Here is a 23,834-nt window from a genome sequence, read left to right as displayed (position 1 = left end):
GCCAGTTACTGCTAATATCAAAAGATTATTTTTTGTTTTTCTTAATTTTATTGTGGTAAAATATACATATGAAGAAATTGCCTTTTTAACCATTTTAAGGGTAAATTCGGTGACTAATTGCATCACCCTGTTATGAGACCATCACCACCATGTTCAGGATTGTTGACACCCGTTACTAAAGACAAACTGTGGAGGGGGATGGATTTCTGTTAAAAGTAGCTGCTTTGTATTCCAGGTCACAAACATAGTAATACTTATAGTCTTTCTTTTAACAAACCATACGCTTAAGTAGAACCATCAAAAAAGGGAAACAGATATGTGGATATGTGATTTTGAAATTAGTCTTAAAATATAAATAAAATATGGAAAGTATTCTCAGAAACTGCCATTTCTATTATGCTGATGTGATGTATGTATAGTACCTTGTCATGGAGGTAGTAAATATCATATGTCTTTTAATATACACACACGTATTGTTTATCCTATTTTATCTATTATAAGTTGGAATTTTGCAGAGTATTTCAGGGATAAATTCAAATTGCCCGATTATTTAATTCTTTCTTGGTAAAAGAAGGGATCCTAGGTATTAAATCTTGAGATTTCGTTTTTAATGTCTCCAGAAATATTGTTAAAAAGATCTCCAGAAATATAGCGAGTATTTCAGAATTACAGATTACAAATTATCTTGGTATACATTCATTCATTTTTTTGTGTGTGTGTATGTGAAGCTTCGGGTTCATAACAGTGAAATAATTGAGCATTTATTTACATTGTTAGATCCAAGTGTTTTTAACTCTAACTAGGATTGATTTTATCTACTCTACCCCCACTTAGCCTCTGCCCTAACAAATATTTTTATTTAATTTAATTTTGAAGTTGAAAGCCAGTTTATGTTCTGCTTTTACCAAAATGACCTGAGCAGTTGAATGTTGTGGGCATACTATTTTCTTATGAACTTTGTGGAGAAAAATACAAAGTTGGTCTGGTAAAGCCTCCTTTAATTTTTGAAAGCTTAACTATACTTTAATCCCAGCAAAAGCAAAATAAAGCCGTAGTAGTCAAATAAATTCTACTTATAAAATGAATGGGGGGAAGTGACTTTAGATTCTGTTATAATGTCTTAGTCACTTTTATAATGCAACAGCGACAATTTTCTTCTCTCAGTCACATACCTGACAAGCTTTGATCAATTTCAATCAGAGTTAAACTTTGAGCAACCTTTTCTTGGTTAAATTATATAGTATTTTCAAGTCGGTGACAATTTGTCTAGACTCACTAATTTCACATGCTTTTCTATTTTAGATTATTCAAATATGTTTTAAATACTTTAAAATAACATACAGAACATTCACATACAAATCAATAGTGCACGTGGAATTTATTAAAATAAATTTTAATTTCCTGAGCACTGTATAAAAGTGGATATTGGCATTCTGAATCAGTCTCTCTAATAATTGCTGATTCTCTGGAAATTTGTCACATGGGGGCACTAATAATAATGCAAGAATGGAAAAGTGGATTTTCTCTGTGAGAGCTGTGTGTGTGCACGTGCATGCGTGTCATGTGTATGGGTTTTTTGTGTGTGTTTAACCATTTTTAAAACTACATATTGGTGGAGCTGAGAAACGCTGGGCACCATACCCTCTTTTCCTCTTTCCCTCCATATCCACCACTATAAAAGTTGATTTTCTTTCCCTACATGTTGCCAAAATTGTCCCTGTAATGTTTATAGTAACAGCTTTATTGAAATTGAACTCATATACCATATAATTCATCCATTTAAACTAAGTGCACAGTTCATGGTTTTTAGTGTATAGTTCAGTTCATATAGTTGTTTAATCATCACTATATTCAACTTTAGAATATTTTCATCACCCCACAAAGAAATCCCATACCCATTAGCAGTAACTCTCCATTTCCCCTCAATCCCCCCAGGTCTAGGCAACCACCAGTCTACTTTCTGTCTCTATAGATTTGCTTATTTTGGACATTTAATATCAATAGAATCATGCAATATGTTCTTTGTGATTGGATTCTTTCACTTGGCATAATGTTTTCAAGGTTCATCCATGTAGCATGTGTCAGCAGTTTTTTTATTGTCAAATAATATGTCATCGTATGGATATACCACAGTTTATTTAGCCATTCATTGGTTGATGGATGTTTTGGTTGTTTCCACTTTTTTGCTATTATGAATAAGACTGCTGCGGACATTCATGTACAAGCTTCTGTGTATACATGTTTTCATTTCTCTTGGGGTATATACCTAGAACTAGAATTGCTGGGTCATATAGTAACTCTGTGGAGCCCTGGTAGCGTAGTGTTTAAGAGCTCGGCTGCCTACCAAAAGGTTGGCAGTTCAAATCCACCAAGCCTCTCCTTGGAAACCCCATGCGGCAGTTCTCCTCTGTCCTATAGGGTTGCTATGAGTTGGAATCAACTCAACAGCACCTAACAACAACAAAAACATGGTAACTCTACATTTAACCTTTTGAGGAACTGCCCGTCTGGTTTCCAGAAAGAGTCTAGTTTGAAGCAGTTTTTCTTTTATCTATTTTTTAAAGTGACTACAGTGTAAGGGTGCCCTGGTGGCACAGTGGTTAAGAGCTCAGCTGCTAATCAAAAAGTCGGCAGTTCAAATCCATCGGCTGCTCCTTGGAAACCCTATGGGGCAGCTCTACCCTGTCCTGTAGGGTCACTATGAGTCAGAACTGACTTGATGGCAGTGGGTACAGTTTTAAGAATAAGTGGTATTACTTTTTAAATTAACTGTAAAATTGCCTTACATATTTTTTTAAGAAACTAGCAGCTGAGACTTGACGATTATCATGTTAATAAAAATTACTTTTAAAAAAAGATAAATGTAATTCACCACATTGAGAGAGTAAAGAAAACCCACAAGCTCATCTCAACATACGCAGAAAAAAATCTGTAAACTTAAATATCCATTTATGGTGGGGAAAAAAAAACTTATCAAACTAGGAATAGGAAGGAAATTTCTTTATCTGATACAGAGTATTTACAAAAAACCTACTGCAAGTATCATACTTATTAGTGAGATTCTTAAAACTTTAAGATTAAGAAAGCAATGGATGCCCACTATCACAATTTCTCTTCTGGAGGTCCTGGCCAGTGTAATAAAGCAAGAAAAAGAAGTGAGAGCTATAAATACTGGAAAGGAAGAAATAAAACTGATTCTCTAGCATATATATGGAAATTTAATGAAGACCTGGTGGCGCAGTGGTTAAACACTCGGCTGCGAACCCAAAGATTCCCACCAGCCGCTCCATAGGAGAAAGATGTGGCAGTCAGCTTCCGTAAAGATCACAGCCTTGGAAACCCTGTGGGGCAGTTCGTTTCTGTCATATAGGGTCGCAATAAGTTGGAATCAGCTCATATGGCAATGGGTTTGTATGGTTTGTTTTAAAGATTGGCTGTTGTTTGGTTTCATTGGTGTATTTGTTTAGTTACTACAGTCTGATGTCTACCAATACAAGTCTCCCCTGTGTGTCCTCTTTAGTCGAAACTGGTTTAGCTATTTTTGCACATTTATTCTTCTGTGTTATTACTTCATTGTTTGAATATAAAAAGATAAGGGGAAAATTTGCCATGATTGAGGGTAGTCAAGGGATATGGTGAAGACTTCGAGAACAGTTTGAAGAAGGGGCTCCAAAAGTATTTTGAGATGTTGGGGATGTAACCAGATGCGGATTTTGTAGGGGATGATACCCATACAGTTTTCAGGTATTTGTCACGTCACTCCATTATCTAACTTATTAGCCACCTCCCAACTTTGTACATTTGATGTATATAGATAAAGCCTTTGTATGTCTTTAAATAATTCATGGAAAATGTTGAACACAAAAGTTGAGGATAGAGACCTTTTTTCCTCTCTAAAGAGCTCTGTGCAAGATGATACAGAGCCTTTAATAATTTTAATTTTGATTAACTAGTTCTGAGTCTGCCAAGGTATACACTTATTCTCAGGAAGAGATTTGATCAAATGCTTAGCTAAAGTAGTTATACTCTATCCTTAGTAACCTCCAGTTCACCAACCCAGCAAGGAAATGAAGTTAAATTCAGCATGTCCCACTTACCCTTGCATTCTTATAAAATATAAATCTTTTGTATAATCCAGTGGACTTAACACTACAAAGATCTGAGACTTAGGAAAGGGAAGCAACTAAGGAAGCACCAACAATAAGATAAAAATAGGATGTCCTGGCTATAATTCAAGGCCTGTATAGAACCTGTCCTTTCTCTCCCCTCCCCTCCCCCTCCTCTTAGCGCTTTAGATCCACAGTAGCAGAGAAATTCTGAGAACGCTTGAGCCAATGCCCTTACCACTATGGGACATGGGCCTCAGATTCCTCATATGTAAAATGGGATAATAGTAGTACCCCTCTCCTGGCATTTGTCTGAGGATTCAATGAGATCCCATAAAACACTTAGAACAGGGCTTGGCCATTAGTCAGCTCTAGTCAACATATGTTAGCTATCATCGTAATCACCATCAGGTCATTATGTGCTATTAATATTAAGCATGACATTTAACTTTTCTAGACCTCAGTTTTCTCATCTGTAAAATGACAAGGGTAAGCTGGATGATCTCTAAGGTTACCAAAACAATATACAGTTCTGTGATTTGGGGCCCATGTAAGTAGTTTATCCCTGTACAGTCTAGATGTGCTTTCTTTTCCTAACCATACTTTCTAGAAGGAGCAGTAGTGTTTCCCCAATACATGATGATCAACTTTCTTGGGAATCCTGCAGGGGTGGGTGGGTGGTGTATGTGTTTAAATTTGGCTTGACTGGAGACATCACATTGCTAGCCTCTGTAGCTGGAGTAGAATGGAGAGTATAGTTTATTGACGGTATTGGAAAGAGAGGAAAGAAAACAGAATCAGAGTCCATTCAATATATATAAAATATAAAACGACGGCAATGGTAACAGTTATTATTTATTGAGCATTTTCTATGTGGGAGGCACTATGCATTCGCTCATTTAATCCTTGCAGTAACTCCATTAGGTAGATGTTTTTATTATCCCCATTTTGCGAATGAGATAATTGAGGCACAGGTTAAGATCACACAGCTAGTCGGTGATGGAATTGGATTTGAACATAGGTAATCTGATTCTAGCACTCATGCTCTAAGTCATTATGCTATATTGAATTGATTTCAGGTGGTGAATCAACTGTGTTTAAATAACTGGAACACTTCAAATGAATATAGAAAATTTTTTATCAACTTTTTATTTTGAAAAATAACAAACCTAAGGAAAATTTAAAAGACTAATACAAGGAGCATGCACATAAATTCAACTGTTAACATTTTGCTGCTTTTACTTTTTTTTTTTTTAATTAAATGGCAGACATCATGATGCTTCTAGGAACAAGGACCACCTCCTAAATGACAGTAATACCATTATCACACATAAGATCATTAAGTATAGACAATTTTAATAATCTTTACTTTGTGGTGAATAAGTAAAATCTTCTATTAGATCATTGAAATTGCATTATGCAAAAAGACAACAAAAAAAACTTATCAAAATCTGATTGTTTTTTTTCTTCTCAGAAATCGTATTCCATGCCCATCAGCATTGAATTTCAGCGAAGATATGCAACCATTGTTCTGGAGCTTGAACAGCTAAACAAAGACCTCAACAAAGTTTTGCATAAAGTTCAGCAGTACTGCTATGAGGTAAGTCATTGACATAAATTTTCTTTGAGGTACTGTGTCCTCCATTCTTTATTTGAAGCTTAATTACCATTACCTTCACATTTTGGAAAATCCAAACTAAGACAAAATCTTTACAAGATCCTTTAGCCGAACCATACTTTGTATACACTCTTACTCCTCCTAGCGTCAATGTCAAAGAGTGCTTTACCCACTGAGTTATCAGTTCTCTTGTTTTGTTTTTAATTACAAATAATATAGCTCTCAAAAAATTTTTGAAAAATACTTACAATTCCATTGCTCCAAGTGCCATATTTTGGGTTATTTTCCCTTGGTCTGTTTTTACATACATGCTTTTCCTTGCATAGTTGTTACCATGCTGTGTATATCATTTTGTTTCCCCCTTCTTTAAACCTTACATTAGGACTATGAATTCTTGAACTTCAAATACATGGATCACATGGTTATTTGTGAATTATCTTAACATATGATTATATTTGAGGGTGGCTGAAAAGTTTCACCTAAAATTTGAGTTTCTTACTGCAAGGTACCAGTAAATGATTGAGATGAGTTTAGACTGCTTCTGTATTTATATTCTTAGAGAGTAGGTATTTGTGTGTTTTCAGAGAAAGCCACCTCTTAATTTGTGGTGAGATTCGTAAACAGTTGGCTTTTTATGATAATAGATTAGTTCCAAAGACTTAACCTGCAGTAGTGATTTTATCAATCTACTTGAATTGACTTGAGGAAAATGAACTGTGGTGACCTATTAACTAGTGAGTGTATTTTGTTCATTCCTCTAGTCACCCGTTATCATTTATTTTTATTTTCCTGATAGTTGTCAGTTAGTTAGAAGGAAAACTTGTCCCAATAAATACATTGTCCCCACTGGGCTAGCAACTGTCCACAGAAGATACAGGTCAAGCAGTCTAAGAAGACAACGAAGCCGGTGGTGCATGCACAAGTGGGTTGGTGATACCTTGTTTTACATAATTTCATTATGCACCCAAGGCCATTTTTGACAGCTTATTTTCTAATGAACTAGGATCATTTAATTTTTACAAAGCTCTTGTGAAGTTACAGTATTAATTTTAAAAATAAAAAAATGAGAGGAAATACTATGACTAAGCTATTCCAATCCTAAGTGTATACCCAACAGATAAGATGTTGTAAAAATGGTGAGGTGGGGATGTCTGACTCCTCTAACTTCACAAGGCGGGGGAGGAGAATCAAGATCAACAGCCCAAGGATGATTCCTGTGAGGTGGAGGTCAGACATACCTCCACTCTCTAATCTTTTTTACCAAATCTGACACAAGCCGTCCCTCTCATGGCACTCTCTACTTCTCTGCTGGGTTCGATAATTCATTGCAATGGCCACAAAGAACTCATAGTTATGGGGGGTTAACAGGGAAGTAAGAGGTTACAGGTTATCCTTGAACAGAGAGTAGCTGAAGTGAATGGAAGAAATGATGAAGTAAAAGAGCTGGAGAGAACTTTTCAAAGGTCATCTCGAGAAGACAAAGTAAAAGTATTATAATGAAATGTGCAAAGACCTGGAATTAGAAAACCAAAACAGAAGAACATGCTGGGCATTTCTTAAGCTGAAAGAACTGAAGAAAAAAATTCAAACTTCGAGTTGGAATATTGAAAGATTCTATGGACAAAATACTGAATGATGCAGGAAGCGCCAAAAGAAGATGGCCAAAAAGAAGTGTAGCGTATGATCAAGAATAGATGGTATTGAAGGAAGAAGTCCAAGCTGCACTGAAGGCATTGGCAAAAAACAAGGCTCCAGAAATTCACAGAATACCAATTGAGGTGTTTCAAGAAACAGATGCCAAGAAATTTGGAAGACAGTTACCTGGCCAACCGACTAGAAGAGATCCATATTTGTACCCATTCCAAAGAAAGGTGATCCAACAGAATGTGGCAGTTATCAAACAATATCATTAATATCACATGCAAGTAAAATGATGCTGAAGATAATTCAAAAATGGTTGCAGCAATACGTTGACAGGAAACTGCTAGAAATTGAAGCTGGATTCAGAAGAAGATGTGGAATGAGGGATATCACTGCTGATATCAGATGGATCTTGGCTGAAAGCAGAGAATACCAGAAAGATAACAAATACCACAAGTGGATGGCTTTAACAAACAAATTTATCCTCTCACAGTCTTGGAGTCTAGAAGTCTGAATTCAGGGCTCCAACTCCCGCGGAAGACATTCTTTCTCTGTTGGTTCTGGGGGAAGGTCCTTGTCATCATCTTCTCTTGGTCTTGGAGCTTCTCAGCACAGGGACCCTGGATTCAAACGATGCACTTCACTCCTGACACTTCTTTCTTGGTGGCATGTGGTCCCTCTCCTCTCTGCTCGATTCTCTCTTTTATATCTCAGAAGGGATTGATTGAAGATACACCCTAATCCTGCCTCATTAACATCACAGAGGCTGGGATTTACAACACATAGGATTATCACATCAGACCACAAAATGGTGGACAACCACACAATACTGAGAATCATGGCCTAGCTGAGTTGACATGTTTTGGGGGGACACAATTCAGTCTATAACATTCCACTATTTGGTCCCCAAAATTCAGCCCTTGCCACATGTAAAACACATCCACCCCCTTATATCATCTCAAAAGTCTTAAATCAACTCTAAATCCAAAATCTCATCTTCTGCAAAATATCATCTGTGAAATCTAGAATACAAGTTACCTGCTTCCAAAGAACAATGGTAGAACAGGCACAAGGTAGACATTTCCATTACAAATGGGAGTAATTGAAGGGATAACAGGCACCAAGCAAGTTAGCAGAACACATTGCATTAGGTCTGAAGCCTTGAAAATAATCCTCTGTTCTGAGACCATTTAGACAATGGCCCTGCCCGCCAGACTGTGGGTGTCAGCCACACACTCTGGATTCTGGGTAGAGGCCCCTTTGCCCTGGGCTTCAGCTCTGCCTTCCAGGGCCACTGGAATAGCAACTTTGCTCGCTAGACTTTGGGCAGCCCCATTCTCCTAGTGCATCTGAGTGGCAGCCCTATCCCCTCAGCCATGCCCAGTTCTTCTGCCCCTTGGACACAGTAGCCCCACCTCCTCAGCTTTAGGCAGCAGATCTGGCCCCATCCCACTGCCACTCGTGAACAGCATGCCCATACTCCGGAACCAAGTTGGTAAAGACCTGACTCTTGGAAACCTCGGAGACTGTGGCCCCACCCTTTGAGACCCAGCAGGCCATGTTCCACCCTTTGAGACTCCAAAGGGCCCTACCCTTTCAGACTGAAGCAGCTCTGCTTCCTGTGTTCCTTGTCTTTTCAGCTTCTGCTTCCTGGATCTTTGAGTTCTTGGCTCCTCAGACCCTTGGTCTAGACCAGCAACTGCCCTGCTTGGGCAAGTGTTCCAAAGCTCTTTGGTGCTACCAATAAGTACCTGGAGGCACCCCACTCTGCCAGGAAGTCTCCTCCCCAAAGGCTTTCAGCTCTCTCACTCTGTGGGTCAGCTCCCTTACTGTCTTGTGCCGGTCTCCTGGTTGTTCTATGTCTTAGTTATCTAATGCTGCTATAACAGAAATACCACAAGTGGATAGCTTTAATAAAGAAATTTTTCTCTCACAGTCTAGGAAGCTAGAAGTCTGAACTCAGGTTGCCAGCTCCAGGGGAAGGCCTTCACTCTCTGTCAGCTCTAGGGGAAGGTCCTTATCATCAATCTTCCCTGGTCAGGAGCTTCTCAGTGCAGGGACCCTGGGTCCAAAGGATGTGCTATTCTCCTGATTCTTGTTTCTTGGTGGTATGAGGTCTCCACGTCTCTCTGCTCGTGTCTGTCTTTTATATCTCAAAAGAGATTGATTTAAGACACAACCTAATCTTGTAGATAGAGTCCTGCTCATTAACATAACTGCCTCTAATCCTGCCTCATTAACATCATAGAGGTAGGATTTACAACACATAGGAAAATCACATCAGATGACAAAATGGTAGACAGTCATACAATACTGGGAATCATGGGTCTAGCCGAGTTGACACACATTTTTGGGGGACACAGTGCAATCCATAATATCCTGCTGCTGCTTCTCGCTGTCTTCGCCAGCAATCTAGGCTTTTACTCTTAAGCGCTTTAAAACTCTTCCAGCCTCTACCCATTACTCAATTCCCAAGCCGCTTCCACATCAAAAGGATCTGTTAGAGCAGCACCCATCACTACCAGTACCAAATTCGGTCTTGGTTATCTAGTGCTGCTCTAACAGAAATACCACAAATGCATGGCTTTAACAAACAGAAATTTAGTCTTAGAGGCTAGAAGTCCACATTCAGGGCCCCAGCTCCTGGGGAAGGCTTTCTTTCTCTGTCCGTTCTGGGGATGGTCCTTGTCATCAATCTTCCCCTGGTCTAGGAGTTTCTCAGCGCAGGGACCCTGGGTACAAAGGACACACGCTGCTCTCAGTGCTTCTTTCTTGGTGGTATGAGGCCCCGTCACTCTCTGCTCAATTCTTTCTTCTATATCTCAGGAGAGATTGACTCAGGATACGACCTAATCCTGTAGATTGAGTCCTGTCTCATTAACGTACTGCTTTTATTCTGCCTCATTAACATCATAGAGGTTAGGATTAACACCACATAGGATAATCACATCAGATCACAAAATGATGGACACCGACACAATACTGGGAATCATGGCCTAGTTGACACACATTTTGGGGGGACACAATTCAGTCCATCACAGATGTTTACCTCTGTTTTTCTGATTATGCAAAGGCATTGAACTGTATGGATCATAACAGATGATGGATAACATTACAAATACTGGGAATTCCAACCTAGTCCAAACCAAACCCAGTGCCATCGAGTCGATTCCGACTCATAGCAACCCTATAGGACAGAGTAGAACTGCCCTGTAGAGTTTCCAAGGAGCACCTGGTGGATTCAAACTGTCGACCCTTTGGTTAGCAGCTGTAGCACTTACCCACTACGCCACCAGGGTTTCCTCTGGGAATTCCAGAACACTTAATTGTGCCCATGAGGTACCTGTACATAGACCAAGAGGCAGTTGTCCAAACAGAACAAGGGGATTCTGCATGGTTTAAAGTCAGGAAAGGTGTGCATACTTATTTAATGTGTATGCTGAGCAATTAATTGGAGAAGTTGGACTATATGAAGAAAAACAAGACATCAGGATTACAGGAAGACTCATTATTAAACAACCTGCAATCTGTAGATAACACGGCCTTGCTTGCTAAAAGTGAAGAGGACTTTATTGATGAAGATCAAAGACTACAGCTTTCAGTATGGATTACCTCAACATAAAGAGAACAAAAATCCTCACAACTGCTCCGATAAGCAACATCATGATAAACAGAAAATATTGAAGTTGTCAAGGATTTTATTTTACTTGGATCCACAGTCAATACCCATGGAAGCAGCAGTCAAGAAATCAAATGACATAGTGCATTGGGCACATCTTCTGCAAAAGACTTCTTCAAGTGTTGAAAAGTAGAGATGTCACTTTGAGGACTAAGATGTGCTTGACCCAAGCAATGATTTTTTCACTTGCCTCCTATGCGTGCAAAAGCTGGGCAATGAATAAGGATGACCTAAGAAGAATTGATGCCTCTGAATGATAGTAGTGGTGAAGAATATTGAATATATCATGGACTACCAAAAGAACGAACAAATCTTGGAAGAAATACAGTCAGCATGCTCCTTGGAAGCGTGGATGGCAAGACTTTGTCTCACGTTCTTTGGACATGTTATCAGGAGGGACCAGTGCCTAAGGTAGAGGGTCGGCAAAAAAAAGGAAGACCCTCAATGAGATGGATCGACCCCGTGGCTGCAACAATGGGCTCAAACATAGCAATGATTGTGAGGATGGTGCAGGACTGGGCAGTGTTTCATTCTGTTGTACATAGACTGGCTATGAGTTGGAACCAGCTTGATGGCACCTAACAACAACAGGTTACAATTCAGGATCAGCGACAACTCAGGATACAGTGCTTTGAACAGGACAGCTTCTTTTCAACCTTGCCCTTAGGCATGCCAGTCTCTGGCCCTCATCCCCTTGGCCCAGCCTCTACTCAGCTTGTGCTGGTGTTACAAAGCTCTTTATCTGCTTCAGTAAGTGCCTGGAGGCACCCCACTTCTCCAGTAAGCCTCAGCCTGAAGGTACTCAGCTCTCTTACTCCATGGGTGAGTACAGCCACTATAGCCACCTCACTCTGTGGGCTGGAAAGCCCACTGCGCCATCCCCTGCTGGTTTCCTGATTCTGCTCCTATTGTTTTCTGCCACCACTTGTCACCATCTTGTACTGTCTCTGGCGTTAGAGCTCTCTCTGTCTCCTGGGTCTAGGAGGTTCTCAGCACAGGGATCCTGGGTCTAGAGGGCATGCTTTGCTCCTGTCTCTTCTTGGTGGTAGCGAGGTCCCCCCTTTCTGCCTCTGGGTTGGCTCATTTTAAGCCTATCGGGTGGCAAAACTGACCAGTCCTCTCGTTGGGACTCCATACACTTTAATTACATGGTCCCACCCCCACAAGGGTGCCATACGCCTTATTTGTATTATTAGCAATCTGTCCAGTCCCCTTCTTGGGCCACAAGCACCTTATTTGCATAGTCCCAACCAGTATTTTGGTGGGAGTAACAAGACCATGGTGAGAAAGGCCATATAAAAGCGATCCGTCATACTGCATATGTATACCAGAATGTTCATAGTTTTGCTGTGAGTGTGATTAATGCCACTGAACTGTATACTCAAAAATGGTTAAAATGTTCAACAAGATGTTGAAAAAAATAAATATAACCAATGCTGTATAAAAAGTGTTTGGTCAAATCACATTTTGGTGAAAGGGTTGGAATGAAATACTATATTTACTGAGAGTGCTATCACACCTTAAATTTCAGAAACTAATCCAAATCAAATAACTTCAGATGTTTTCCTAAACATTTTTAATTTCTGGTTTCTTTTTAAAGAAATATATTTCCCACACCCCTCTCCAGGATGGCTACCATTAAAACAATTTCCCTAACAACTGTTGTGTTTTTAAATACTGATTGATGGAAAATTGCAATATGCTTCTTTAAAAAGTGAACTCAAAATTGGCAAAATATCAAAGTTGGGTGATGGGCACATGGGGGTTCTTTATGCTATTCTACTTTTCTATCTTTATGTATGCTTGTAAATGTTCATAATAAAAAGTTTTTAAAACACCCCAAATAGCTAAAACAATGTTGAAGGAGAAGAACAAAGTAGGAGTACTGACAGAGACCATATATACTGACTGAATCTAATAATCAAAATATACATAAAACTTCGACAACTTAACAACAGTAAGACAAATAACCCAATCATAAAATGGGCAAAGGACTTGAATAGACATTTCACAGAAGAGAACATTCAAATGGCCACCAAACACATAAAAAGATGCTCGACATCATTAGTCATCAGATGCAAATCAAAACCTCAACGAGATACCATTTTACTTCTAGTAGGATGGCTGAGATGAAAACACACATACGTACAGAAAATAACGGTGAGGATGTGGGGAAACCGGAACCCTTATCCATTGCTGGTGGGAATGCAAAATGCCGTTGTGGAAAACTGTGGCACTTCCTCAAAAAAACTAAAAACAGAACTGCTATATGACCCAGCAAATCTACTCCTGGATACATAGCCAAAAGACTTGAAAGCAGATACTCAAAAAGAGACTTGTATACCAGTGTTAATTTCAGGACTATTCACAATAGCCAAAAGATGGTAACAACCTAAATGCCCATCAGCAGATGAATGGATAAGCAAAATGTGGTAGATACATGCAACAGAATACTACTCAGCCAGTAGGAAAAATGAAGTTTTGATACATGCTACAGTATGGCTGGAGCTTGTTGACATTATGCTGAGCAAAAATAAGCCAATCACAAAAGGACAAATATTGTATGACCTCATTTATATAAAAAGAAAAGCCAAAAAAAAAAAAAAAAAGTTTTTAAAACATTTTTTTAAGTGGCAAATATTGTTATATATATATATATCACCACAACTTAAATACACACAAACACACACCATGGTCTTAAAAAAAAAACTTAGAAAAGAAGAAACTTCTTGGGCGAGAGTGATTTTGATTATAAATGCTAATTTTGTAAAAGTTCAAATCTGAAAACAGGGTACAAACACACACAGAAATAACTGTGGCCTTTTGAATGTATGTCTTGTTCCCATCATCTGTACTCAGCTTGCTCCAGATCAGGGCCTCCAGCCTGCAGGTCAGCCAACAGATATGAGACGAAGGTGTGAGGAAGAAGCACAGGAAATTGTTCGGCATGCAAACTCCTCAACAGGACAGCCCTGTGTTGAAAATGAAAACCTTACAGACTTAATCTCCAGACTTACAGCTATTTTATTACAAATTAAGGTAAATTTTAGAGAAAATACTTTCTTAATTTTGACACTAAACAAAGCTATGCTAATTTGTTGTTAAGAAATTATAACCAGTAGATTATATCCAGTAGTTCATGTCTATATTTGAACTGTAATTAAATGTTGAAATACGTTTTTTTCCTTTAGTGTCTTGCAGAAGGAGGAGACCTGAATTCCTTTGAATTCAAATCACTTACAGATTCATTAAATGATATCAAGAGTACAATAGATGCTTCTAATATCAGGTAAGTCATTAGGCGCACCCTAATCATTGTTACATTAAATTCACAGTGGTTTCCAGTACAAGTTTTAAGAATACTGCATATCTGTGACTTGTTCATCCTTTAAGTAAATTTAAAAAGAGCTATTCAGTTATATCCAGTCTATTCGCAGAATAGAAATTTCACAAGGGTTTTTTTAGATAAAGGGACCAGGAGATTTATATTAGTTTTTGGTTTAACATGGAGGTTCAGCTTAGACATAGGGCTTCCCCAATTAAAAAGAGGCTCATCCTCTTTTCCCAGAACTTCTGTGGCTCCCTTTTAACTCTTCAGAGCATATTTTTTCAGCTAGCTCTGAAGGAGAATTACAGCTAATATATGAGAGGAAATTTATTCTTTCCCTGAGGTCATTATATTAGTTATATCCTAGTTAAATTTCAAATTTTTCTTTTTTAAAACTTGCTTTTCTAAATTTTGTGAAATAATGTAGCTAACCCTATTTCTTTTTTCTTTAGCTGCTTTCAGAATAATGTAGAAATTCATGTTGCACATATTCAGAGTGGCTTGAGCCAGATGGGAAACTTACATGCCTTTGCAGCAAATAACACCAACAGAGACTGAGAAGATTTAATTATTCCAACTGCATAGGACATTGTTTTTGAGAAGTTCTTTTCCTTTATATAGGCTTCCAACACCAAATACCTGACTGCTGGAAAACAAGGGAAATTAAAATCTCCAAATAAGGCATTTTAATATACTATACTGCTTCTTAAGCCAACATTACTGACCAGCATTATATTTTTCTTTTTTATTCAGCTGCAGTAGCATTGCTTATGTTACATATGTTTATTAGCAAGTATTTTTAAACTGAAAACGTCTGAACACATTAATATAATTTCATGGAAGAATATGTTAACCATTTTTTTAATGTGCGTGACATCAGCCCAGTGCATGCAGACAACTACTGCAATGGAGAACAGAAGAAAAATGTGCATATTAGTGGCAGTGTGGAAATTCATCTAGAAATTACAATTCCAGTTGATTTAGTTGAGCAACATCTCAGTTTCAAAAGATACCATCACGAGGTGTGGGAAGTACTCTTTTTTAAGGAAGCCACTGGAATAGAGATGGAAAATAAGGACTTTACAAGTATATATGACATATACTTGCAATGTGACATGGCTCTATAGATCATTTTATAATTTTAAGTAATTTAATTTATCATAATTTATAAAAGAAACCTTTGTTGTTTGTCTGTTGAAAAAAATGAAGGAACAGGAAAAAAGCATTACTGCAAAATGCTAAATTTCAGCAAGTGGATTTGGCATGTCTTTTCCCGTTGATTCAGGGCAAAAAAGTGCTATTGTTACGAGATTTATTCAAAAGGAAAAAAAAAAAGACTGATAACACACTATTTTCATATTTTTTGTTTATTTGCACAAAAAACTAGATTACTGGTTAAAATCCAACAGTACACAACTTGTAAAGTAAAAAGATTTTTATAAGGAAAACAAATATAATAACCAGTGCTGTGAAATGCAGAAGAAAGGTTTGTTTGGGGATTTTTGGGGGGGAGGGGGTGTTTTTAAGGAAACCCCTGTCTAGAATGTTAATCTTGTAAAAAGTATGTATTTGGAATTTTCTTTGTTTTAATATAGAATATTATAAAGCTAAAGTATAATAAATTGTTTTCAGATTTAGAGTTTAAGCAATAGCTGTCAAGGTGGTATTGACTCTTTCAGATGTCTCATAAAATGAGACTTTTTATATGTTAATGTAAAATAAAACTTAAACAAGATTATTTTCCATTTGAAATTTTTGTATAGTTTCAAAATGCTTCTGTATTCTTTGTTGGTATTGTGCCACTGCAGAACTTCAGTGCAGAGTTTATATTTAGCTAAATTGTTATGTTAATTAAGAAATGCATAAATCTTTTATTCTTAATGATATTTGTAATTCTAAATAAATTGATCTATGAAAATTAATATCTAAATTCTCATTTAATTAATACAACAAGTTGGTAAGTATTCCGCCTATATAAAAAAAGTTTTGAAGAATGGTTTTCCACTAAATTTTATTTTTAGGGAAAACAATACAGATTCATTACAGTCATTTTGAAGTACGGCACCATCCAATATTATTGGAGTTTTTTCCCATCTGTGAGTGAATCACACTAAGCAAGTAAGTGTGGCTTAGTAAAGAACAAGTAAAAGGCTGATTTTAATATATTTGTCTAGAATTAAGCAAGTATTTCAAAATGTTTTTCTTTTACATTTGTTAAGTCTCAAATAGCACCTTGTTTTATACATAGTTAATTAAATTAAGCATTGTTCATGCCTTTCAGTGCCATCTTGTGTTGGCAGCAAGGACTGTGCTGAAAAATATATTTAAATTTTATTTCTGTTTAGGGAAGAAGTCTGTATAGTTCAAAGTAGTCATTTGGGATCAGCTATACATTTTTTTTTATATACATTGGCTTGAATGATGCTGCTACCGCTGAACACATTTCTGAAAGGAAAGCTATCAAAGCCAGGCTGAACCAACAGGCAAGCATACCACCTGCTTTTCATTTATATAGATTTGGTTCCGAATTCTTTAACCTAGTTCCAAAATTCAGATTCACTTACTACCATTGAGGATCTACAAAAGATTAGCCTAGTAAATGTTTTCTCTTGAATCCCTGTACTTCCCTCCATCTCCATGAGCCCACTACTCTTGCCCAGTTACCGTCATCCTAGCCTAGACCACTGCAGCCATCTCTCAACCTGTCTCCCTGCTTCCACTCACCCCTCCTCAAATGTATCTTCCACCCTGCAGAAGACTCATCTCCTTAAAATGCAAAATTGGTCATATTATCCCCTCATCTAAAGCCTTTCAAGTCATTTAGGGCTCAGGACAATTTCAGAACTCCTTTACCTGGCCTACAAAGCCATGCTGGTCTGGCCTCCCCAACCTGTTTCACCATCCTGCTTCACCATCCTGCTCCTTACTCCGCAGGGCCTTCACACATGCAGTGCTGTTTCCTACCCTCTTCATCTTGGGGACTCCTGAGCTGCAACTTTCCTCAACATCCACATCCATTACAATGTCTCCTTCTAGCATTTGTCACATTTGCAATTTTACATGTCTTGGAGTGATCTTTTGTCTCCATTCTGGGCTCCTTCCTCCATGAGGAAAGGTCCTGTTTGTTTTTGCTCCCCCATTTTATTCCCAGGCCCTGTGTTCATAGGCACCAAATAAATATTGGTGTAAAGAGTGGTAAACAATGTTAGTGTCATTGGAATGAGAGTAAGAGCTTCCATGATGATTGATTTGAAAGATGAAACGGTACTCATTTAGATGTAGAAATCTGATTTGGGGTTGTTCTAAACCCATCATATTTCTTTATTACTAGTTCTGACTATAAAAAAGCCAGTCCAGCTACTATCTGATGGTAGATACGTGTGTGGGCTGAGCTAGTCCTAGGTTTGGGTCCTGGCCATGCTACTTAACTAGCTCTGTGATTGTGGGTCAGCTACTTAAATTAAGTTTCTTCATCTCTAATATGCAAATAATAGTCCCTACCTTACATGGTAATTGTGAGGATTAAAGAGATGATGCCTGTAACATTTACCAGTGAGGGACTCATAGAAATTGAGAGAGGTACGGGCCACTTCTGATTTTAGAAAATCCCAGTTTTCAAAAATTAAAAATATGACAAGATTTAAATATTTCTATTTTTTAATTGTTCACTTGGAAAAATAGAATTTAACAATGTAAATGCAGTAGTACAATTCATAAGCTGTAAGATTTTTAAATGTGACTTTTAGGCAATTATAAGTTTTATGATGCACGTTTTTCAGCCTTGTGAATGCATTTGCATCATTTTGTTGGGCCATGTCACAGATCTCTGAAGCTCGCTGTGATTGTCAGACCTCCTGGCCACCCCCATGACAGGTCCCAAGCACAATGTGTGACTCATAGTAATCACTTAAAATTATATTAGCTAATATTTATTATCTCATTTTGGGTTTCAGTTTTCAAAGGGTTCCGAAGTCCACTTTGCTAGTAAAGCCTGACCTATGTTCTCCTGGTTGCTTTTAATAGTGGATTTGCTACTCTGAAAAGTGCAAACCATTTGAGTAACATCTCTGAACATTAGGGCAGCTGGCACATACAATGTCTAAGGCATGCAGTGTAGCTCAGACTCTTACTGACCACCGAGACATGGCGTCCCACAAACCTACGCTAAGCCACAGTTTATAGAGGAACCGTACCTACAGTTACCCAGGTACCTCCTATACAGTTTTCTTTGGCCCTCAGGAGTTTAAAATCTTCAGAATATCAATGCATTTAATTTGGGAACATTGTTTACATACATTAAAATTTACAAATTGGGAAAGAGAAAGCTCCCAAATCCAAAACACTCATAAATGTGTTACTAAACTTTGAACAAGCAAAGTTATACTTTTAACCAAGTTAAATTTCTCAGCACAGTTGCCTGCTGATACAATATTGATTGTACTGTAAACTACATTTGCAGAAACTTTTTTTTTTAATTCTTTTAAGAAATTTTTTTCATGGCCACATAATATGTACTGAACAATAATGGTGTGAAAAGCACTGTCTAAAGGAAATAATTCATTTAAATAGAATTACATTGAAGCATTGGTGACAAACATTGAATAATCCACTAAAGTTGCAAAGAAGTACCGTAACAAGTGCTAAGAGCAATGCTGGAATGGCTGAAGGAACACGTACAAAACCAGGATTGGTTAGAGAGAGTTTTGGTCTTCAGAAAGAGGGTGTTGACTGGAAAGAAAGGCAGTAATTTCGTTCCAACACTGAAGGGAGCGGCTTTTGAGACAGAGGCACAAATTGTGGATGGGAGACCATGAGAAGATTTGCATGACTGTCCAAGGAGCCCTTGTGGCTCAGTGGTTAAGAGCTTGGCTGCTAGCCCAAAGGTCAGCAGTTCAAATCCACCAGTAGCTCCTTGGAAACCCTATGGGACAGTTCTACTCTATGTTATAGGGTCCCTATGAGTCGGAATCGACTTGACAGCAACAGGTTTGGGTTGTGTGTTTTTTTTTTTTTGCGGGGGGGGGGGCGGTGGTCCTGTAGGCTAAAGATGATGTCAGTTGGTTATCTGGAAAGATAACTGAAAGGTTTTTATAATTTGGTAGCAACTGGAAGCTACTAGATTTCTAAAGAAGGTAATTTCAAGGAATAGTTGAGAAGCCAGAGGTAGGGGCTCTTGAAATAATCTGGATGGAGAGTCATCGGACCTACAATTAAGTATAAAGGTGACGGTAATTTTTTTTTAAAGTAATAAATCTTGGTGATAGGAGGTGGGTTGAAGGAGGTAGGTTTAAGTCAGTTTAAGGTAACTAGCCTTGGAGGGAATAGGAGAAGATGGGAACACAGGGGAAACAATTCAGTTGAGAGGTCCTTGTGAAACAGATGAGTTCTGAATAACTGTCCCCCACCCCCCACCAAAAAAGAACAGGACTGGCAAGAAGGAACAGGGCTGCACCCAGAACTGAGTGTGCAGATGTGGAGATAAAGAGGTAAAAATGAGTCCCAGAACTCCTGGGGGGTGTGTGCCACTGAGAAAGACTAAGCCACGGGGAAAGGTTCAGAGCTGAAAGGAGAGGAACCCTCAAAAGTGAGAGATGATAGCCAAAACCACCGTCAAGCTTGACATGAAAGCATCCTTAACGTGGAAGCTAGAAAGGACAGTGTCCTGACGTAGGTCTCCCCGGCCATCCATCATGGCTCCGAGTTTAGCCTGACTTCTCCCAGAATCCTCAAGAGTTACCAAAGGCAGAAAAGATGTGTTCCTCCCATAAGTCCAGCTTTGAACCAGTGTCTTCAGGGAGTGGGGAATAGGTTTCAAAACTCTGGCCTTGGGAGCTAGGGTCAGAGAGGTCCCCTCCACCCCTGGTGGGATCGGGCAGGCAGTTCACATCTACCTCGAGAGGCAGCTGGGGCTTCACACACTTCGCTTCAGTTCCAGGAGCGGATTGGCTGAGGCAAAGCCCTGGCCCAGCGGACGACTGACAGGATCTTCCACTCTGCCTCCGTGACTTGGCTCGCCTGTTCTGGAACCACACCTGGGAGGGGAGAAAACAGCTGCTTTCGGTTGAAGTGCTTACGCTTCCGTTGTGTTCAGAGTTTGTCATCGTCAGTTCCAGTTTAACATTTCCTGATCCAAAAGCCCTGTGGTTTTCAGAAAGTACTTGGGCTGCCGGCTAGAAGCATGGAGCGTCTGGCTTTCTCTGCCTCACCATTCCCACATCCAAAATTGGAATAATGCCTGCTTCCATCTATACGCTATAGGGACGTATGCAATGAAAAATGGGGTCCTAGAAGTAGACAGAGGCAATCAGAATTCTTACAAATTCTATTTAGAAGTATTTTGAATTCTTAGGAAAACATGCTGCTACACTTAAACACGATAGATATTAACATCATTTAGAAAATCAGTTTTTTAAGGTCTGTACTCCCTTGTCAAATTAATCAAGGAGATACTTTGCTCAGGGAACTTCACTTCTGTGAATAAAATTTTCCTCTCACCATTTCCCCACAAATTTCCTCCCAGCTGTTGAAACTGACAGATGAATTCCCACCAGGGATGCAGAGAAAACAAGTCCACTCTCTTCCAGTGTGAAAATGAAGGCTCCTACTTAGAACTGCAGGGATCCCTGAGTGGAGCAAACGCTTAAGCACTCAGCTACTAACTGAAAAGTTGGTGGTTCGAATCCACCCAGAGATGCCTCAGAAGAAAGGCCTGGCTCTTCCTGGAGATCTACTTCTGAAAGATCACAGCCACTGAAAGACCTTTGGAGCACAGTTTTACTCCCACACTCATGGATGGGATCGCCATGACTTGGAAATCGACTCAGTGGCAACTGGTTTGGTCTTTTGTTTTTCTTTTTACCTAAAACTGTGCTTGGACACAGACCAAGGACTAGTTTGCTGGTTACAGACTACTAGGCAAAGTGGTATGCTCCCGTTACCTGCAAGCCCCAGGATTCTGATCTAAATTATTTCAGGCAATAAAGGCACCCTGCACTAGATTTTGTTTTCAGGGACGGGGTTGGTTCAAACTGATAAAAAGGCGAGCCGCTCCAAATGCTTCTGGCTTTACCCTAATACACAACATCCTTTTGAACCAAAATCCCACAAACAATACCTGCCAAGAAAGTGGTCACGGGAGTCACTAGGTGAGCAAGCCCTGCCCTTTCAGTGGTTAAGAGCTTAGCTGCTGACCAAGAGGTCATCAGTTCAAATCCACCAGCTGCTCCAAGGAAACCCTATGGGGCAGTTACACTCTAGGGTCGCTATGAGTCCTAATCGACTTCTCGGCAACTGGTATTCCAAACTCGAAGCCAGAGTCAAACCCCAACTGCAGCTCATCTGACTCCTCTCCCTGGATGAGGAAAATGTCTGGAAGTAGTTTCTATCACGTTCCTGTCGCAGTTTTACTTTTCTGACAATTTTAGAGGCCCTGCTAGCCTCCTCGCAGGGGCAGTGTTATAGTTAATACGATATTGAGTGCTTACCTCAATAATTCCATGTAAGCCTCAATCATCCTAGGCAGTAAACCCCCTCCCCCCCCCCAAATATATATGTCTTTCATTTCGATTCGGACTCAGCGACCCAACTGGACAGGACAGAACTGCCCCTTAGGGTTTTCAAGGCTGTAAATCTTTACGGAAGCAGACCGCCACATCTTTCTCCCACAGAGCTGCTGACCTTTTTCAGTTGGCAGCTGAGCGCTTAACCACTGCGCCACCAGGGCTCTCCTAAGCGGCAGGTACTGTTATTATCCCTATTTCACAGCCCCGGACACTGAGGCTTTTTAGGTAAGCAACTTGCCCAACGCAACGCAAGTGGACACTGGGGTCGCAAGGGGGCGCTAAGGTCTGGCCTCCGGCGCCTGGATCCCGTCTTCTCCCAGTGCCTCCGCTCCAGGGCGAACCGTGAACCGACCGGCTGGCCGGGCCGCTCACCTGGATCCTGGACTCGGGGAGCAAGGTGAGCGCGGCCAGGCGCTCGCGCAGGTGGATGTCGGGGTACATGGTCCGGCGGAAGACGAGCTCTAGCAGCTGCAGCTGCTCGGAGCTGAACGACGTGCGCTTGCGGCGCTGCGACGCAGACGGGGCGGCCGCGCCTGTGGGGGGCGCCGGCGGGCCCAGGCCGGCAGGGGGCGGCGCGGCGGGCCCGGGGCCCCTCCACGGAAAGCCGCCGAAGGTCGCCGCTGCCGGGGGGCAGCGCGCCGGGCCGGGGCCCGGGGGCGGCGCGGGGAGCAGGGCGGCTGCGGGGCGCGGGGGCGGCAGGAAGGTCCCGGCTGGGGCGGGCCGGTACCCAGGGACCGGGGCGCTCTCCCCGAACTGGAACTGGTTGGACTCTGCTGCGGCCATCGCTTCGCGACCCCAGTGCACCGCCCGGGGGACACCCTCTAGTTATACAGACCCCGGGCCAAGGAAGGGGGCCGGGCTGGGCCTGGGGTGGCGGCGCGATCAAAGAGGGGGCCGCTGGGAGGCCCGTGTCTCCTCGGGGTGCGAGCCCGCCCCCAGCCCCGCCAGACGCTGGGGGGGAATAATCGCTTCCGCTGACCGTGGGATGGAGGGAGGGAGGCGTGAACTTGGGCCCGGGGCCCCTCGCGCCCCCTCCCCCGTCCATCCGCCCCGCCACCCACCTCAATCAACATCCCCCAGAGTAGGTTTGCTGGGGAGGGGCAGCCCAGAGTGGTCGGAGTGCTTGGGGTGACTGAGCCTCCTTCCTGGGGGTCCGAGCGCCCACCCAGATTGGCCCAGGGCCTTTGCCTGCCGTATTTCTCGCTTTCCCTCCAGTCGTCATCAAAGGTTTTATTTATCCCCCCCTGCTACGTGCTAGACCCTGTACCAGGTTTGTTAAACAGCCTAGCCCCTGCTCTCTGCTAGCCTCCCTAACACATCCTGAGTCAGAAGGAGGGGGCGCAGATAAAGGGACCTCAGATAAAGAGGCAGTAAACTCAACCTGGAAGATCCCTTAGGATACCCTAAGCAGGGTTGAAAATGGGCCGGCATTTAGCAGACAAGTGGTTTGGCCTTTCTAGAGATACCCAACAATGCCCAGACTAACTGGCAGAGTGAAAGGGGTTCTATGAGGCTTCCACTCTCTCTGAAGAAATCATCTGTCCTTCCTCTGCCCCTTGGGCCTCATTTAAGGCTCCATTTTATCCTGATTTGTAGACAGGGTTTATGTGTCTGCCTCTCCTACTACATTACAAAGTCCTTGAGAGCAGGAGCCCATTTCTCTCACTCACTCATCCATTCAAGTGTATTGTCTACTTTGTACATTTACTATGTAAAAGGCACCATGCTGGACTCTCCTTGCCTGTCTGTTGAATTGGATGTCACTGAGTTAGCTTTATAGAGAGAGAAACCCTGCCGGGATTACTCCACATGACTCAGCCGTCAGGTGCAGAGGACTAGGGCTCTTGCTTCCAGCCCCTGACCCCTGATTTCACAAGGACCATTTACTGTCACTGACTCA

General features: G+C 40.8%; 2 protein-coding genes across 2 annotated transcripts in view; one reads left to right on the top strand and one right to left on the bottom strand.

Moving 5' to 3' along the window:
* LIN9 (lin-9 DREAM MuvB core complex component) overlaps positions 1–16,181 on the top strand; it is an 86,409-nt gene extending 70,228 nt beyond the window's left edge. Inside the window, exons 12-15 of the mRNA XM_049868278.1 lie at positions 5,581–5,706; positions 13,904–14,083; positions 14,236–14,333; positions 14,825–16,181. Of these exons, the coding sequence (XP_049724235.1) occupies positions 5,581–5,706; positions 13,904–14,083; positions 14,236–14,333; positions 14,825–14,930 (510 nt within the window). The 3' untranslated portion in view covers positions 14,931–16,181. The remainder of the gene's footprint in view (positions 1–5,580; positions 5,707–13,903; positions 14,084–14,235; positions 14,334–14,824) is intronic.
* Positions 16,182–20,098: 3,917 nt separating this feature from the next.
* Positions 20,099–22,717, bottom strand: MIXL1 (Mix paired-like homeobox). Its single transcript, XM_049867926.1, has 2 exons — positions 22,307–22,717; positions 20,099–20,404 (listed from the first exon to the last, which is right to left on the bottom strand). Exons 1-2 carry the CDS (start codon positions 22,715–22,717, stop codon positions 20,099–20,101), a joined length of 717 nt encoding a protein of 238 aa, XP_049723883.1.
* Positions 22,718–23,834: the final 1,117 nt, after the last annotated feature.

This window comes from Elephas maximus, chromosome 24 (assembly GCF_024166365.1).
Source record: "Elephas maximus indicus isolate mEleMax1 chromosome 24, mEleMax1 primary haplotype, whole genome shotgun sequence".
In the NCBI taxonomy this organism is placed as follows: domain Eukaryota; kingdom Metazoa; phylum Chordata; class Mammalia; order Proboscidea; family Elephantidae; genus Elephas; species Elephas maximus.
The sequence above is the reverse complement of the archived record's forward strand: the minus strand, read 5'-3'. Positions and strand labels throughout refer to the sequence as shown.